Raw genomic sequence first — 17186 nt, 5'->3', positions numbered from 1 at the left:
GATTTTAGTCCAATTAACCAGCATTCTTTGGAATATTTATAAATATGGTCACATGACTGATCAGCTGATTAGGCTTTACCACTAAATGATGTCACTCTCTGGGTGGGAAGAGTCCTTCAATTAATCACATAAGACCACGCAAAATGGCCATTTGAATAAAAGGGGGGCTGTTTACATGCATCCCCCTGCATAATTACATTCACTTTTCTATTAGTAAAGGGAGCTCAGTTATCCATTAGATTAGCAAGCGAGAGCTACTCAGTAGAAGCAGGATAATAAAATAAGCTGCCTGATCTGTTAGCGAACCCTACGATGCAGAGATCTGGTTATGGACATTGGCGACTTTGGGGGGGGCGTGACTCACCAAGCTCAGCGTAGTAGAAGGGGAAGTCCCCCAGGTAGATGGAGTACTGCGGGAGCGCAAAGAGCCCCCCAGGGTGGCTGTTCCACATCAGTGTGCTGCGGGACCAGTGCTGGAACACGCGGTCCTGGACGATCTGTGGGGAGGGGAGGCAGGGGCCAGTGATGGGGGTGTGGGGGAGGCATCCCAGTGAGGGCAGAGGAGCAAATCTCAGGTCCAGAGAGTAAAAATCCAGATCAAGGTTTTGTTTTAACCAACCGTTTCAGTATAAAGTGTCACAGTCACAGAGAACTCTGCTGGTTGGCTGAAGCAAAACCTCGATATGAATTTTCACTTTCTGGACCTGAACTATCCACCTCTGAGTGACGGGGGCCGAGAGGGACATGGGACAGTGACGAGTGCAATTCGGAATGAATTAACAGCACCGTGCCACATGAAGGGACAATCAGAAAAGAGCCGCGATTAAAACAGGACACAGGCTGCCATTTAAGCTCCGTGGGCCGAAGAGTAGAAAGCACTTTGTCACACACTGACTGAAAAATGCCAGAAAGCTGCCAGACTGCCACCAATCGGACAGCCTCCCTTACACACGCGGGGGGAGATCAATACGCAGCGGTCACATTTACGCGAGCTCCTTTCTCCGCTTAATGAAGAGGCGCTCGCTGGAAAAGCATCATCCTTCTCAGTAACGGGCGATTTCTCAGCCAGCTGGATGCCGGGGTGATGACCTACGCGATCCGGACTCCCCGGCCATAATCACCCACACGCAGATGAGGAAGGAGAGGAACGCAAGCAAAAGGCTCTTCAAAGTGTCCTGATTAGCTAACTGCTTCAGTCTGGATTGACCACGTGCTGCCAGAGAGCCGATGAGCTGCCTTCAGGCCCATTTACATTTACAGTATTTGGCAGACGCCCTTAGCCAGAGCGACTTACATAAGTGCTTTAAGACTCTGCAATGAATTTTTCCGATACTAGCTCAATAAGGACCCAGGCTATGAATACCATCTATCTGAATACTCTGTTGGGAAAGTGCAAAACTTTTTCTTTTAATACACACACACACAAGGAAGAGAGTAAGAATACAGAGTACTACTTCAGGTATTTCTGAAAAAGGAATGTTTTCAGTTGTCGCTTGAAGACAGTCAAGGATTCAGCTGTTCGGACATCTAGGGGGAGTTCATTCCACCAACTAGGTGCCAGGACAGAGAAGAGCCGAGATGTGTGTCGTCCTTGTGCCTTGAGGGGAGGTGGGACCAGTCGAGCAGTGCTGGAGGATCGGAGAGATCGTGGTGCAGTGCGGGGGGTGACGAGGACCCCGGAGTGGGATAACACTGTGACCTGCCCCCCATCACATCACCAGTATTACATCTGCTTACAGGCGTGTCTCCAAACCCCCCCACGGCCTGGCACATGAATTAAACATGACTAGGGTGATGACAGGCTTTACATATGTTGGGCTGCTCTCTCCGCCTCGCTGGGGGGGGGGGGATACCTCACGCTGCGGGGTGCCGCCCTTTCCTATCAATTTGTCATACACGTTCATTTGGTAACTGTGGAAAAAAAGCATGTTTAGTTAGCACTGAAGCGTATTGGCTAATCGATTGCTGTGGAAACTGCGAGTGGACAGCATGGGCCCAACTGGCTCTGATCAAAAGCAGAGCAGCCTTTCAAAAATAGAAGGGCAGAAATTCTTTTTAGCTACATTTAAATCAGGCATTTATACTTAGCTAATGGATGATTAATTAGCATAGTGAGAAAGGAAAAAGGTCAACATTACCCAGTACGAACATGCAGTCGCATTTCATTTGCATTCAGTCATAATAAACCAAAAAAACAGTATTTTTATTCGAGGTGGGCTGTGTTTTTATATTTAATTCTGGCACAGACACTTCGAGCCGTCTCACAGACATTCCCTGGGGATCGCTATGTTTTGCTGATGAGGTGGGAGACATGAACCACAAAGTTTAAAAGTTCATTTAAAAAGTTGGCCCGTCAAACATGGCCGCCTGGGCTCCCGCGGCAAGGCTGTCCGTGGAATGCCTAAGTGGCCCCTCAGGTGTGTTTAGTGTGATGGGCTGCTTTCTAATTAAGACGCCTTCGCCGAAAGCAATATGGACAAATGCTCCTGGCCTGCTGTAATGCTCCCAGGGTCCGGGAGCGGCATGGGCGCCAGGCTAGAAGGCGACAGTCAGTTCCCACATATTGGCCAGAACCTCCAGGCTGGCCTCGTTCCCCCACCCCTCAGGCACAGATCCAGGTAACCCAACCTAGAGGCGCAGGGTTGCACCTCATTCAGGAACACCAAATATTCCAGGAACACACCCCCCTATATGGAAGGGGAGGGATTTTCATTTCTCCCAAATAAGCAACTACAGGCATGTGGGGAAAGTGGATCCGTAACGCACCAGGACAGCAGGATCAAATTCTGCCATTACTCATGTGTGCTCAGCCAGGCCAGATGGAGATATCTGGGCCCATCCATTATTTATTTACCTCCAGAGTGGTCAATACAATCTTCTCCACAGAAGAAAAATAGGCCTCCCACAGGAACTGTGTTTGCTGTCTAAGTGCTAGGATTTTGTCCTGATGGATGGACCGGACCGTGGATGGGATCTGGGAACGACAAGACAGCAAGAATACTCAGGTCATCTGCAGCTGGCCTGAGGAGAGGAGCATTAGCATGCGATTAACAATCCACAGGACGGGGGTTGGGGGGGGGGCGGGAGCAGAAGGTCAGACTAGTGTCCGTGCTGGGGAGGGCCGCTGGGGTGACCTGCCGTCTTCCCAGGATCGCCGGAATTTTGGTCAGAGGCTGAATGAAGCCTGTGATCCATTCTCACACCAGTGCTGTCCCCCCCCCCCCCCAGGGAGCCGTGGTTCTCGATTTACAAGTACAAACACGCCACAGCTGGAAACCCGAGCCGGACCCCGGACACGCCATCATCTCCCACCACTGAAGACCCGGCCAGGACCCCCCTGACTCCGGGGGCTCGATCCGCATAAGTGGAACATCCCGTATAGGAAGAATAAGGCAGGAATGGCATAGTGCTTAAATCACATCTATACAGGGGTCAGAAAATGAGCTAAAAAAACTGAAGGGGGGGGGGGGGGGTTGTGTACTTTTAGGGAAGTGGTCTGTTTTGTGTGACCTGCACATTCTTAGGTCTGGTATCATCGCCGGATGTGGCAGACGCTATTCGTGGGCCATTTGGCACCATCATCCGTCAATGTCTCCCAGGGGCAGAGGGGTAACAGGCTGTAGCCCGAGGTGGGCCCACCAAGCCGGGTGAGGATAGCAGCACTTTATTTTTTAGAGGGGTAGCGGCCAGGGGGCCACGACCAGGGGCCTGCAGCCAGGGGCTCGCCGTCAAGCGGCTCTCAATGAAACGTGCACTTGGCCGTTGGTTCACACAGGGAACCGGAGAGCGTAACAGCAGACCGTTTCCCAGGATATATAACGCGGCACTCCACCAGAGGCTGGGGGTGGGGGGAGGCAGATAACCAGCTGACACACCCATGCCTTTGGCAAATGACATTACTACATGAACAAAACGCAACCATTCTGATTATTAATACGATATCAAAAGCAATCATCACCTAAGCTTTTCAGCACTAGCAGACTTCTTCTTGCCATTTATATCATTATCATCTTGGTCTTTAGTGTTTTGATAATGGTTTATTACAAAGGAATTATACACACACACACACACACACACACACACACACACACACACATACGCGCACATGCAGACACAGACCTGCGCACTCATGCGGGCACACACACACACACACACACGGACACAGACACACACACACTCCATACCTGCAGCAGCAGCCTCTCATCCCCGATGACAGCCGCCGTGTTCCAGTCGATAATCTCGGAGAAAGGCAGCTCCCAGCCGTTACTCAGCATCACAGGAACGCAGGCGGCCTGAGGACAGCGAGCGAAGTACCCATGTCAGGTGACGGGGCGGCGGGGGGAGGGAAGCAGGGGCGGAGTCAGAGACACTGGGATCCCTGGGGGGTGCTCTCTGGGGGGGAGCACATCTACAGAGTCCCGTCAGATCACAGGAAAGGAGCTCCAGAAGGGGCAGGGGAAATTGCGGGGAGCCCCCCCCCCCCCAGCCACTGTTCCCTGGGCAATTAACTGCACTGCCCTGCAAACCCAGTGTTAAATATGTCCCCCACCCCCCCTCACAGGCAGAGACATACGGGCATTAAAAGCGACAGTGACAGCAAAACAGCACCCCCTGTGGGCAGCAGGTCCCCGGCCCCCCCCAGTCTGAAAGAGCCTGGGGCCCTGCGGCCGTACTAGGGCTTGGCATATGGAACAGACCCAGCTTTGGCGTGACCGCGGGTAAATCTGGGACTCAACGCCAGCAGGTAAAGGAACATTCTGGGTTAAAGAGAGATCCGTTAACCAGTTATCATCCCAATTTGGTGAGGCCCAGTCCAGGAATGAGGAATGTCATCAGAGGGACGACGTCAGGGTCATATTGAGAGACACTCCCAGATGTGTGTTACCGGGCCAGCCTGAGAGTGTCAAACCCCCACCTGCAGGGGGTCCAGTCCAGCCCTGCCTGCCCAGGACAACGGAGATTTTAGCAGATGGGCTGAATCTCTTTCGGAGTTGGGGTGTAGATTCCTATTTCTGTTCCGGAGTGCAAATAAGGCAAGTTGTCAGTAAGTTTTGAGACGGCAATCCGGGGGAATTAAACAAATAACAGGGGCTTCTAAATATGGCTTTCATGAGAGACGTTCGTTTATGCGAATCTGGGCCGCTGAGTCAGCGAGGGCTGGCAGGTACAGAGACTGCATATCAGAAAAGCGGCAGGGAGCCTGATGGAACGAGGGCCTGTCACTCACCGGATCGGCAGGGTGCCACCAGAGTCAAGTCCCCCTGTAAGAAGTTTTGGGGGGGGTGTCTCCTAATCACATGGACAAACAGGGTGGTAACGCAAGGACAACCACTGAGCTCACAGCACGGGAAACGAGGCACGAGCGCAAGCCTGTTTTGTGCCGCTGTCAGTCAGAGGCTGTGGGCCTGGAAGAGATTTGAAACTGGCAGCTTTGTTCTTCACATCTAACGCGAATTCTCTCACTGACTTGCTCTCCTCCTGAGCTGGCTTTTAACTTGGGAATCAGGAGCAGTCCCGCTCGGGGGGGCGGGGGAACCACACCCTCAAATCCACAACGCTTGCTGGGGGGGGGGGGGGGAGCATTTGGGTGCTAATCTTTCAGGCCAAAGAAGCAAACCTCCGAAGGGGAAATAGGACACAGTCCACATCTCCCTCCCACAGCCCCAGAGTGGCATCAGGAGAAACACAACCAGCTGCGATTCAATCATTCGGCGACGGAGGCGATTCCCGACAACCTAGCAAATGAATTATTCTGTCTGTGAGCGTGATTCTGGGCACATGTGGAAGAACAGGAGAGATAAACAGAGACAGGGAGAGAACATTTTCATCCGGGGTGTATCTGCAGGGAAGAGCAGGACCGGCAATGACACTATAGCTGTCTGCGAGTACTCAAGGCGTCTGTGTGTTTCTACTTGAAAGAAAGTAAACAGTTAAAAATGCCTCTTCAGCGGTTCCTCTTCCTTTTTTAGACAAAAGAACTGCTTGGAATTTTGCAAAAAAAAAGAAGACTTTTCTTATACCTGCAGCAAACATCAATCAGCATGAAAACTTATTCCAGAGTAATTCTCCTAATGAGGACACACCATCACAATCAAATGCAGAGTGCGGACGATTTCACACTTGACAGTTGAGAAACAAGTGAAAAATCTCACCGTCAGTATCTAGCACGTTATACCTGACACATATCAATCCACAGTACATAAGTGTTTATGCGTGTCGGAATTATGAGCGTATCTACAATTAAACTGCCGGGTTCGAAGAGCCTGCAAGATTAAAGACTAAAATGTAAATTATTCCAATTGAAAAATATCACAAGCGTCACACCAGCTGCTGTCATTAGGAACAGATGGGGAGCACGGCAGCCCGTAAATCCGCCCACTGCCACCATCGCGGCCGACTGGGGGCGGTGGGGGGGGGGGGGGGGGGGGGCTAGAGGCGGGGCCTCCTCACCTGCAGGGCCTCCAGGAAGCGGAAGGATCCGAGGCGGCGCCCCCGTGGTACCAGGCAGAAGGTGGCGTTGTGTAGCAGCTCCCTGTAGTCGTACCTGGAGCAAAGGGTGGAGAGGGGGGGCAAAGTCAGTGGGCATCACAGAAGGAGCCAGAAGTGAAGTGCAGAGCCTGGGTTTGCGGCGACGGGACAGACAGACGGCGTGGGGACGGAATAAAGGTGCATTAGCATTTCAGAGGCAGCTTCAGCTGCCCACAGGGAGGCCGGCCTGGGCCCGTGCAGATGGGACCGCGTGCACTGGGGGGGGAAACCCCCAGAAACACAGCCGCAGATGACACACTTAGCATATGCACGTGCACATGGCCATGCACATTACAAGCCATACTGACAGCTTCTAAACACACGTTATTAAATACCGTCTCCACAGGGAACATCCATCACTTAAACACACACACCACTGAACCCCAAAGGATACACACACACCACCCCCCCCCCCCCGGCAATAACCACGAATGCCTGAAATCCCTCAGTGTGGATCCCAGGCGACCGAGCCAGTGCGCTCCCACTGGCCGCACACACACCATACAAACACGCACACACACACACATATACAGCAGGACCACGGTTCTCTCTCCATGAACTCATCACCATTCCCACGATTCTATCCCGACAGCGACAGCTGCTGCCCGCTGTTGCTGTGCCCCGTCTCCTCACTGAGAGATCCACACAATCCCCTTCAGGTGGTGCTGCAGGATGGGTCAAAGGTCACATTCCACGTAAGGCTGAGAGACCGGCCTCCATAACAATGACACAATGGCAAAAACAATTATTAACCACGGACACTGGGCTGTGAATGTGTGATTTTCTCGGGAGGCTGGTCAAAGTCATCCCTGGGGAGGGTGTTTCAAGGTTAACGAACCCACATCCTGGCCAAAATGCCCCCCCCCCCCCTCCCCTCCGTGACAGTCATCACACAGCCAGTGCTGAGGGGAATATTCTCCTCTTGCAGGTACAGAGCTGTGAGATATGTCCTTGTCACACCAGGGCCAGGCCGTCATGTCCTGCTCCCAATTAAGTGTCACTTCTCCTCTGAAGATTGAAGTGAAACTTAATTCCTAAACCACAAAAGCAATTGAGCTCATAGAATCTCTTTTTTTTTTTTAAGAGGCGGAAAAAGCAAAACATTGAATTTGCAGCGCAGTACAAACTCCCTAATAACTTTCACCAGTTAATATAGTAACACATTAATTGGCCAATGATTAATACTGGGTAATTATTTCATTACTGAATGAAAGAAAGGATTTGATGGCCACAAATCGTTTTATCAAGGGTAGTGCTTATTTTATAGGGCCTAAAACTGCATCAAAATTATTCAATATTAATAATAAACACAAACTTCGGTCAGATCAGGATTGTATCCACTGTCTCTCGGAACCCCCCTACCTGCTCGGCATTGTGGGAAATCGAAAAGGCTCCCATGCCAGAGTGATGTACAGGCTAGCACTTAGCCACTGCTGACAGTTAGCCGCAGCCCCCAGTAGCTGCCTCCTCTCACTAGCCTGCCGCAATCGGGCTTCCAGCAGCACAGTTTACATTCACGTGGCTCGTAACGTCTCTTAAGCAACCCTGCTGCTCCGTACTGACCAAATGTCATTCATGCCAGTGACTGAACAGCTGCTGATGTGTTAGCCTCCGACCGGCCCTTATCAGCGACATGCGATTCTAAGTAAATACGGCCCAAAATGTCTCCCCAGGCAACAAAAAAAGAAACGGGGGCCACCTAAGGCATGCGGCCTGTCATGTAAGCACACGCCTGGGGCCGCAGGCCTGCCTCTGGTGCTGAACCCAGCGACCCCCTCATCCCCGGCCTCAGTCAGCACTTGGATTAAGGAGCTGCTTGGAATTCCTAATCCCCCCCCCCCCAGGGTGATAAATAACCAGACATCAGGTGCATTTCTCTTTGAGGGCTCAGGAGGCGTGGCCTAGACAGTCCTCGACCTGTTCCTCCCTGACCCGGGCATGGGGGTGGGGCCTGGAGTGCGCAAATCTGTTAGGCCCCGGTTACAGCTGTCTGACGATCCTCGGGATAATTCGGCTACTGGGTACCCCAGAGGCAGGACTGCCGGGGAACCTTCTAGAAGCTTTTCACCCATCCAGACCTCAGATAAGCCGCTGATACCCAGCAGGGCGTCTGCAATCTCTCATGCCCGCTTCCGGAAACCCGAAGGCGGCGCAGTGCCAAGCTTGCGGCGGTGCCACGGCATGGTTTCAGGCCCAATTCGTCACATCGCCACTTCAACCTCAAGCACATCTTTCACCAGGCAAGCGTGACGTTTCTACAGAGACAGACAGAGATTTACGGGAGGAATGCAGAGAAAATGACAGCCGAGTGTCAGACGACTAGCTGTAGATGGAGATGGGTGGTGGAGCCTATTAACCAGGAGGATCCAGGAGCTGAAAGTGTCTCCTCAATCCAGCGTCGCTGGGCGATCCGGCGGGGGAGGGGGGGTACTCGGGGGGCCATAGGTAAGGAATAGCCTCCCGCAGCATTCCTTGTGCTGGGCGCCAACGCGACTGACACCCCCCCCATCCTGGGAACGCCAAACGGCGCCGCGTCTCTCCAGGAAACTCAGCCCAACTGGCACAGATCAAGGTAGATCGAATTTCTTTCGTCGTCGCCATATTCCTTGGATAATTTTGGACTAGTCTGTAAGAAGAGCCCCCCCCCCCCACCCCCGATAAGGCCTCGGGTATCAGGTCTCCAGACGGCCACTGACCATCGCAAACATGGGAGCGAACCAAGAGGAGGTGGTCAACAAGGAAGCGCACAGGACGACATCGCCCAAGTCTAAAATAAGCCATTCCTCAAATGTCGAGTGTTCCACTCGCCCCATTTCTGTATTACTAGCTGCTCCTCATCACAAAATTTAAGCTTAAAATACAGAGCACAAGGTTCTCCCCAATGGGGAAAAAAAAGAAAAAGCTAGACTAATTGGCATCAGCACTGAAGCACAATTAAAGCTGCCTCAGCCTTCAGTGTGCTGCTGGTAGCCAGAGGACGCCATAAAGAGAGTGAGCCTGAGGACAGAGCGATAATTATTCCATAAATACCCCCCCACTTCATTTAAGAGCAGATTCCTCCCGCTGACCTTGAAATGAACGAGAACCAGCTGAGAATCACAGAGGGTGAAGCTGCAGACCGGACCGGGCGGGATTGACCGACTCCACGGGGGTCAGGTTGACGGGGTCCGGTCCCATGAGCTCACCTGCTCGTTTACAAGCCCCCCCCAGTGGCCGTTCCGACACGGTCAGTCATTCTCGCGTACAAAGCTGTCGTCGGCATGACAAAACGCGACGAGCAGACAATCTCCCATGGATACTCGCCGCCTCCGTACGCGCCGATCGCAAACCGGCATCACGCCGTAATGGGACAGGCATGTGCCGACAGAAAGGCGCTCGATCATTACACAAAAAATACATTTCATCCACAATTACAGAAAATGAGGGAGAGTTTGGGGTGGGGTGTGTGTGGGGGAGGGGAGGGCTAAATGAAAGGCCCCCCCAGCTGTGGCGAGTTTCGTCTCCCACTCCGGATTCGGGTTACGAGTGGCGAGCTTGAGGTGGGACCATGGTGAGTCCAGAGCTAATACACAGGAAATGAACGCTAATCACCGAGCCAAATGAGAGGAGGCCGATGAAAGGGTGAACTCTCACCTCGCGGGGCGCGAGGACGGGGAACCGGTGAGAAACGTGTTTGTGTTGCGGGTTCGATTCAATCTGGTGACCCTGCTCTGCCAGACCAGATCCCCGGGCAGCCTTTAGCGGTCTCCACGGCAACAGCAGATAAATGCTTCCATTTGGAGTGGCTTAATTACAAGCTTTTTGTACTTTAGAGGAATAAAAAAAAAAAATGACTCGAGTGGCACTCGTTCTGCTTTTTGTTTGTCTTTTGAAAGAGGGAAGAAAAAAACTGCTTTTCTGCAGCTATCCTGCTAATGGGGGGGGGGGGGGGGGGGGGGGAGATCCCACCAACAGCCCCCAGGGAAGCAAATCAGCATATGTGAGACTAACTGCAAAGACATTAGCAATAACAAACAACAACAATTAATAATAAAAATAATAATAGATACTTTATTGATCCAAATGGGGAAATTCTCTTTATGCCTCCCCCAACTTGCCCTCTGGAGGTGAGAGTAAGCTGGCTGCAAATGGCAGCCACCCACAGCAGCACCCAGGGAGCTGAGGGTTAAGGTCACGGGCAGAGGCTTAGCCCACTGAGCAACAAGCCCAGTAACAACAAACAACAACGATGTCGGCAACAGTAATAAGTTATTATTATTATTATTATTATTATTCGCACCACATCAACCTTTATGTTATTGGATTGTATCCTGGGTCTGCATTCACCCCCCCCCCCCTTCACGTTGATCGGCAAATTCATTCTCGTGATTGCTGGGTAATTACCGAGTTCACATTACGTCTTAACACCAGGAGATAAAGGTCCTTATGGGGCTGCATTGGCGGATTAAAGGACAGGAGACGGGCACGTAGCGGGCAGCGCTGGGCAGGTGCCACCCTAGACGCGGCCGCATGCCGCCACGGCCGAATGGGCCTGTGCCACAGGAAGAGGAAGCAGAAATAATTCGGAAAAAGCCATATAGCCTGTGAGTCCCCTGGTGCAGAAAATTCGGTTTTGCTTAACAGGGGAAACAAACTGATCGCAAATCCCTAATACATACATGGATAAATGATTACTCACACCTCTGGAAAATGTGAACACGATAATTAAGGTATAGGTAATTAAACAGGTGCAATTAAATACATATGTCACTAATTAGTTCACACATGCATATTCCAATTACACCACTAACCCGCTGCTGACTGGGATTTTAGCTAAATGCACTAATGAACATAGAAAACAAAGCCATCCCTCGTGAAATGGTGCATGACCCCAACCTTACTTTCATGTGCTTATTAGTCGTAAAAATGTACAGTTTTTAATAATCAGGTATGTAAAACGATCAACTCTCAGCATTCAGTTGTGGTCATACCCACCTGCCAGGATAACTAACGTACTTACTTTTAGCATTTTAGGGGGGGGGGGGGGGATTTAAATCAATAATTTACTCAAGAATGCAGCATGCTTACATATTTTACTAAAACTTAAGTGAAAGCAGAAAACCGCGACCCAAATATGAACCACAAGATACACAGATGTCCACAACAAGAACCACAAGTCACACACACACACACACACACACACACAAGCCAAACTTGCAGTTGAATGATCAACCAAAAACGGAAACAGGATCTCAGTGGCATAATAAAGAATTTGATTGCAGGTGAGTTTGTGATGCAAGTCATTGACAACGACCCCTTATCCCTAACGTTGTTGGGTAGTCCTGTTTTCTCCCTGAAAGGCAGCTAACCTCACAGAACTAGGCCCCGCGTCTTGAGATTAGCCGTCGTCCTCTGAGAGAACCTCTCGCACCTCGGAAGAGGATCCTAAAACCACATCAGACACCAGGACGCCAACCTTGGGCTCGAGCATCTGTGAGCTGGGACCTGCGGTCAGCGGCCACATAAAAAAGCAGGTGTCTCGTATACAGCCACCCGCCCACTCGTACATGAATGATTATTTCCCTCTCCCATATACCGGCAATAAATCCACAAACCCACAGGACAAATGTACAGGAAGACTGTAGCGGGGCTTGTGCTCGCATGTCATTTACACTCAGATTTCATGGCCTTTCGGTCACTGTACATCTTGGGGCCCACAGTAAATCCAAAGTGTCATTCCATCTCCTCAACAGAGAGGGCGCTCTTGAGAATAAAACTGGGAAATGGACCTTGTCAGGCGAGCCCTGCCCAGCAACACACCCCAGAAAGTTGCCGCCCAAAGGCACTGGTTGATAAAATATCCTCAGTGAACCACACTGCTCTACAAGTAAAATAAACCTATCGATCTGAGCTGAAGCATGGCGGCGCCAAATGGGCCATCGCTCCCGTCGACACGAGCGCGGGAATGAGCAAGAGTCAGATCAGCGGAGGAAGGAAAATTCTCAGCACGCGGCCGGGACGTGACAGCAATCCGGAGCAAACCTGCTCTGGCCAGACCAGCCAGAAATCGATACGGGCTGATGGACGGCTCGTTCGACACTTCCCAGGAATCCAAAGTGCACCAGAGTGGTCGCCGGCTTGAGTGTAGACCAGTCATGGCATCAGACTGGGAGGAGCAGATGAGAAACCAACGTGCTAACATATGCTAACAGAGCTAATTTTTTTTATATAAATTAATAAAAAAAAAAAAACGCTAATAACGTTAAAACCAGAGTACCGGACCCCTCGCTGCGCTCCCCAGTGAGAGAGATGTCTGACCACCTAATTTAGTATTTTATTTGAAGACACTATCATTTATTCCGCCAGCTCCACACACACAACAGACGCCCCGGTCACGGTTCATCTCAACGTGAGGAACCAACACAAAGAAATGTGAGAAATCCACGGCAAACGTTACGCAAATAATAAAATAAATATATAATGAGCATGGCTCTGCTTCCAGCTGCGTCCTCATACTGCCATTGACCATGTTAAGTCGGCATGGGTGGTAGCTGGACCCTGCCTGCAGGGGGCGGTGTCTCTCTGGCCCACTAAACACCAAATGAAGGGCAGACCTGAGCAAATGTATTTCGAATCTTCTCTGCATTTGCTCCAGCAACCAAAACATCTAAAGGAATCTACGCCCTTTTACGTAATAAATAACTATTTTGACTAGGCTCTGACCGTTAAGTATTACTTATAATGAGCATTACTGTGAATACTGTCATGAAGCACTGAATCAATGGCGAATACTCGGTAAGTAATTCTGAAAAGACAGGACTACCAGTAGAAGAAAGGAGCCAAATTATGAGATTATGACTAGAATAACCGAGTATAATGCTGTTAAATGATCCGTAACACGCAGGCTGTGTATAATAACCTTTTCATATGGGTGCATGTGATGGCTGCCGACATTGTCAGGGTGTTAGCACAGTAGTTTGAGCAGCACCACTCTGACAGCTTCAGAAGTCCGGACCATAATGCACCGCTCCATGAGGCTTCAGTTGACCCCGTACCGTTACAGAGATGAGGGGGACCCACTGGGGGAGGGGGAGTCCAACACTGGCACATCGAACTAGGCCGGGCCAGGACACCACCCATGATGTTGGACCGTGCTTGAGGAAGCAGCCCCAGGTCAGTGTAACTTTGATGTTTCCCAAACAAGGGGGTGGGGGGGTGGGGGGGGGTTGAAGTTCACATCATAAACTTCCCCAGCTTTGGCAAATGAAAGATGGTGAACCAAAGGAAAGCTTTGAATTGACTCTTTAATGTTTTCGTAAAGTGCAGGACAGAAATCCAGACCCAGATAAGAATTTTGCAGCAGCATCTTTGCTGTGGAAAGCTGGTGGGGGAATATCTGAGGAGGGGGGGGGCATAATACACTTCCTATCCTGGGGATATTAAACCCTATGTGAGATGTGAGAACATGTGAGGCACACAGCAGGAACAGCTGCTCCAGGTCCCGGCGCACAGCGGTGGCCAGCTGGGAGGCAGGCCGCATCGCTCCTCAGCTCTGTCCCCGGAGCCTGGCTCCCTGGAGGTTTGTGGGGAGGGGGCCAGGCTAATAAAAAAAACAAAAACAAAAGCAGACAGACTGCACTCTGGAGGTTTCTAAAAACAGGCTGCGGTTCAGCTACCGCGTGACTGGGTCAGGTGGCGGTGGCCAGGGCTCTCCGCCAACTCCGGCAATTAGGCCTCATTGGAATAAATGCGGCGAGCGACGAGGCCTGCGATCGCGAGACGCATGGAACTGCATCGTTGCCATCGCGTCAATTACAAATCTGCATAACGCGAGTCTGCCTGTGACCCCAGTGGTGCCTCCCTCAGACAGCGGGAAATATCGTCTGGTATCAAGCTTTACAGCTCAAGCCCAATTAAAGAGGCTCATTTCAGAGAGCCTATTCAGACTCCCGCCACATTAATCCGAACCTCAATGGAACAAGGAAGACAGGGGCGAGGGGAAAACGCATTAAAACAAGCGAAGGGAAGAGCTTCACTGGCAGCAGAACTGCTTAAGGACCAATTAGAGCAAAGAGCGTCAAAGAATAGGGCGGGACGGGCAATGGAAGCGGAAGAGTAGGAGGTCTCCTAGCAACACGCACGGAAAGCTGGGAAGCAGCAAATCACGGTTCCGACACGCTGCTCTCTCAAAGCTCGTCTCCCATGGGACGACTGGCCTGCTTCTCCACTACGGCGGGGAGCCCAAGGTTGGAGGACATCCCAAAAGGTCTGAGGGAGAAGCAAACCACAGGGACTTTCACCTACAGCGATTTGCTCATGAAGCCTCCGAATCGACGATCTCGGCCAATATATACACTACTAAGAGCGTTATTATTTTCAGCCCTGTCCCTGATACCCCCATGGTATTTATACCATTATAGTCAGGTATGCACAGAACTGTACACAAGTATGCATTTGGTGCAAAAAGTGATGAACGTGCCAATTTCTTGGCATAAAAACACAAATGCACATAAAGTACAAACATTTGTGGTAATGTGGCAAGAACTTTCTATGCATTTTGTTACAGCTGATGCGTACTTCATTTGCAGCGTAAAGGTTAAAATGCAGTGATTTGTCATAAGAGCGCAGATGCATACGTACTTCATGCGCATTTGCACTCGTATACCAAGAAATTCCCACGCGTATCGCTTCATAAGCCAAATGCATTCTTGCGTATCAGTTACGTGCATCCCTGGTTATAGTGCAAAATACTACAACTTCTTTAAGGATGACACACAAAGAACGCTTATCCACGCCAACTAGCTACGCTATTTACACTGATACAAGCCCGATTTTCCGCAGAGATAGCCGAGATTTAACGTTAGCCGTGTTTTTCGAAAGCCAAGCACAAACTGAGCTTGCAAGACCTCCCCGGGAGCGTGAGAGCAGCTTGGTGCTGGAACAGACCTCATTGTTCCTGGAGGATGTGACCGAGTCCCCAGCTGACCGAGCTCAGGGGGCCACAGATGGCTGAGGATGTGCGCTCTCACACATGTGCTAACACATCCCCAAAACACATTCATAAAACGCTACGCCCCTCCCCCCTAAACGCTTAGTTTACGTTTCAGATCGCAAGGCTGTTTTTCTTCGGTCGCTTGTTGTCAAAGTTGACCAAAGGGGCCCTTCTGTTAATCCGTCACGCTGCGTTTGCGTCTGCCAGAGAGCGTGACTGCGAGCCAGAGGGATTCCAGCCCAGAGCTTCGGAGGGACAAGATGAAAGAGAGAGTCATCGTACATGGGGAGCGGACCCTCGGTGCCAGGCGGAGGGGGCACCGCCCACCCACACTCCCACAGATCCTTAGGAATGCAGCGGCACTCTACAATGGGGCGGTGGGGGTTAAAAGCCATATTCGCAGCCCCATCGCATTCCTTGCTGGGGTGGCTGCAGGTGAACGTGGGCCTAATTACGGCACGTCTGGACGCCCTGCACAGAAAGGCCCTCGGCGGGACACAGAGGGCCGGTCGCTGCCGTTTCCTGCCTTTCGCTGCCTCGCCCGGGGCTGAAAAGGCATTTTCACTGGACCTGGGAGAGGTTCCACGTTAAGCCCCCTGTTCGACGGCTTACGTGATTCAATCCTGCTCTGCCGGTGGTGAAAAAATGACACAAAATGACAAGTAGGTAGCGCAGTGGGTTAGGTCTTGATGGCCGTGATTGGAAGGTTGTTGGTTCAAACCCCATCCGTCACATCCCTGTTATGCCCATGAGCAAGGCCCTTCACCCACCAAAACAATGTTATATGATTCCTTACACTTCCCGCATTTTCTCACCAGACAGTGTTAGACCCTCATTAGCCTTGGGGTAGCTTTGCAGAGCAGCGCCAGCCTGCCGGAGTCCAGTATTAGATGGACAGAACATCCGTAATGGGCCAGACGCCGCACTGGGGCTTTTCCAGCACCCGCACGCCAGAAGGCTGCTGATGCAGCAGGGCAAGAAATCCATCCAGCTGCTGGCAAGAAATACTTCTCATCACCTCACATCTGCGTGCTCCATCTAGCCTTGGACCACAGTTACTGGCAAGCAAAACGTTTCCATGCACAACTTAAATATTTCCTCAGCCACCCTGCAGGAAGGAGGGGGGGGGGGATACTGATTGCCGTCATACAGAAGCAGTAGATAATATCTGCACATTTCCTCCCCAGCAAAGACAGTTTTGTTAAAAGCATCAGCACACACATATTGATGTCTTCCATCACCTGTCGCTCATTCCTCTCTAAAGCTCTCTCTGGCTGTGATCAGAAATAACAGGGAGCGAATAGCACACTGCTTCATTTTCATATTTTAACACCGGCATGCAATGCAGTATGATATTTTTTCTAGGCATCCGTACAGGTGATTTTTTTTAAGGTCACTCATACACTGATGAATACGGGAACAGCCTTTGCTGATAGTCATGCGACCATGAACTACTCTGCGTCTAAAGCTGTGAAGGCAGGGCTGTGTGAGGCTGTTGGGGTGAGAGACGGTTCAGGCTCTGGGAGGTCGACAAAATCGTGATGGCTGCTCGGTGAGGTCCTACCCACCGCACACAGGTTCGGGAAGGGTCAGGAGTGAGTTACGACGCAAGAAATTAACACACTCCCCACCTTTCTGGACATCAGACCCACCCTCCGCCAGTGGTCATTGGTAACTTCTGCCGTTG

At 51.1% G+C, this 17186-nt stretch overlaps 1 protein-coding gene across 1 annotated transcript in view; it reads right to left on the bottom strand.

The window, feature by feature from the left end:
* Positions 1 to 17186, bottom strand: part of ext1b (exostosin glycosyltransferase 1b) — a 61833-nt gene that overhangs the window by 9331 nt on the left and 35316 nt on the right. Inside the window, exons 2-5 of the mRNA XM_048993632.1 lie at positions 6451 to 6544; positions 4185 to 4292; positions 2855 to 2974; positions 365 to 497 (exon numbers count right to left, since the gene is read on the bottom strand). Coding sequence (XP_048849589.1) covers positions 365 to 497; positions 2855 to 2974; positions 4185 to 4292; positions 6451 to 6544 — 455 coding nt within the window. The remainder of the gene's footprint in view (positions 1 to 364; positions 498 to 2854; positions 2975 to 4184; positions 4293 to 6450; positions 6545 to 17186) is intronic.

The sequence above is a fragment of the Brienomyrus brachyistius genome, chromosome 23 (assembly GCF_023856365.1).
Source record: "Brienomyrus brachyistius isolate T26 chromosome 23, BBRACH_0.4, whole genome shotgun sequence".
In the NCBI taxonomy this organism is placed as follows: Eukaryota; Metazoa; Chordata; class Actinopteri; order Osteoglossiformes; family Mormyridae; genus Brienomyrus; species Brienomyrus brachyistius.
Note: the sequence above shows the minus strand (reverse complement) of the source record. Positions and strands in the feature narration are given on the sequence as shown.